This window comes from Austrofundulus limnaeus, unplaced genomic scaffold, assembly GCF_001266775.1.
Source record: "Austrofundulus limnaeus strain Quisiro unplaced genomic scaffold, Austrofundulus_limnaeus-1.0 Scaffold272, whole genome shotgun sequence".
In the NCBI taxonomy this organism is placed as follows: Eukaryota; Metazoa; Chordata; class Actinopteri; order Cyprinodontiformes; family Rivulidae; genus Austrofundulus; species Austrofundulus limnaeus.
In genome coordinates, this window is record NW_013952674.1 from 749,444 (window position 1) to 750,953 (window position 1,510).

The following is a 1,510-nucleotide window of genomic DNA, read 5'->3' on the forward strand; positions in this document are numbered from 1 at the left end:
CCCTTGAGGAAGTGGGCGGAGCTTCACCTCGGGTTGCCTCGTGAGGAGCAGGACTCTTGTTTAGGTTGCTAGGTGACTGTTATTGTGACGTCAGAATAACGTGCTTTGAGAAATACCATGTTTCCAGATACCTAAAAATACATGTAATTACAGCTAAAAAATGACTGGGTGCCTTTTTTTGTGTTTAGACTGCTTCTCTAAGCAGTGGAGACCCAAAAGTAAGTTTAAAAACATGAAAAAAGTGAGTTTTGCATAATAAGTGCCCTTTAATGGATTACTTTTTTTGCACTTGACGATTAATACAATTAATGCCACCTGGCAGAGTCCGCTCAGTGCTCCTCTCTGCTTCAGATATGATGAACATAAAAAAAGTTCTGTAATTTATTTATCTATCAGCACAATTTATTATTTGATGAAGATTTGCCTGAAGAGCAAATCTTTCCCACTAAATTGGTCATAAAACCAGGACAAGGGTGTCCAGGGACTCCAGGGCATTGATCGTCAAATTAATCATTATCAGCTAAATACCGTAATAATCGTGATTATTTTATTTGCCAATATTGCCCAACCCTAGTATGATGTCATAATTTCCTGATATCGGGCCAATGACTATCGTGCACCCCTACTTTCGCCATGTTGGTGTATCTCTTATTTCAAATAATATGTCTTCCTGGTGACATCACTGCAAACGTGCTATTAAAAACATTAAAAATCTGATTTGAACGTGTTTTGTTTTTTCCTTACAGCTCCCCAGCAGCAAGTCATTGTTAAGGATAATATTCTGCAGCACATGGGTGCAGCAGGGTTGGTGAGTAGATTCTTGGCACATAAAACGGGACTAAATTGCTTTGAGGTTTTGTAGTTATCAAACGGTGACAGCTTGCACATTACTGCTTTCAAAATTCTTTAAAAGTTTTGTGCACTCAAACCACTTTTCATACGTGGTTTTTCTATGTTTGCTCCTTAAAGTGTGTCAGAAAACAGGTGAGTTCAGTTGAACAAATGTTAGATGCATCACACCAGCTGGGATAAGCTGAACATTATAACTGTGAGGAGTGTGTGTTTGGCTCTGTAGGAGCATTAATGTGTGTGTTCCACTTTCCTCCTCTAGAGTGCAGCAGCCACCACAGCAACTCTGGCTTTGCCCACGGGGGTCGGGCCGTACCAGCATGTCCTCACCAATCCAGGTAAGACCCTCCCTCTGGCTGCCCTGTGCCGAAATGTCAGGAAATATTTGTCTCTAAACAGCCAGGGAGAGAAAATAATCCTCTTTGACTGCTCCACATTGTTTTGACTTTTAATGTGGGACAATTCGAGTTGTTGCAATCACATCTTTATTGTTTTTTTTTTTTTTTGGACTCAGGTCAGTTTGTGCAGTTGCTGCGTGGCGCCAACGGGACTCAGTACATCATCCAGCAGCCACAGCAGCCCATCGTGTTGCACCAGCCCATGCAGTCTGGGGGAGTGCAGGCGCCGGTTATACAGCAGGTATTGCCCCAACACAGAGTAC

The 1,510-nt window shown here is 42.3% G+C and overlaps 1 protein-coding gene across 1 annotated transcript in view; it reads left to right on the top strand.

Moving 5' to 3' along the window:
- The window catches only part of gtf2a1 (general transcription factor IIA, 1), a gene marked incomplete in the record, with an annotated part of 21,309 nt that overhangs the window by 15,694 nt on the left and 4,105 nt on the right, over positions 1–1,510 (top strand). The window contains 3 exon segments of the mRNA XM_014020919.1: positions 747–808; positions 1,112–1,187; positions 1,364–1,488. Coding sequence (XP_013876373.1) covers positions 747–808; positions 1,112–1,187; positions 1,364–1,488 — 263 coding nt within the window.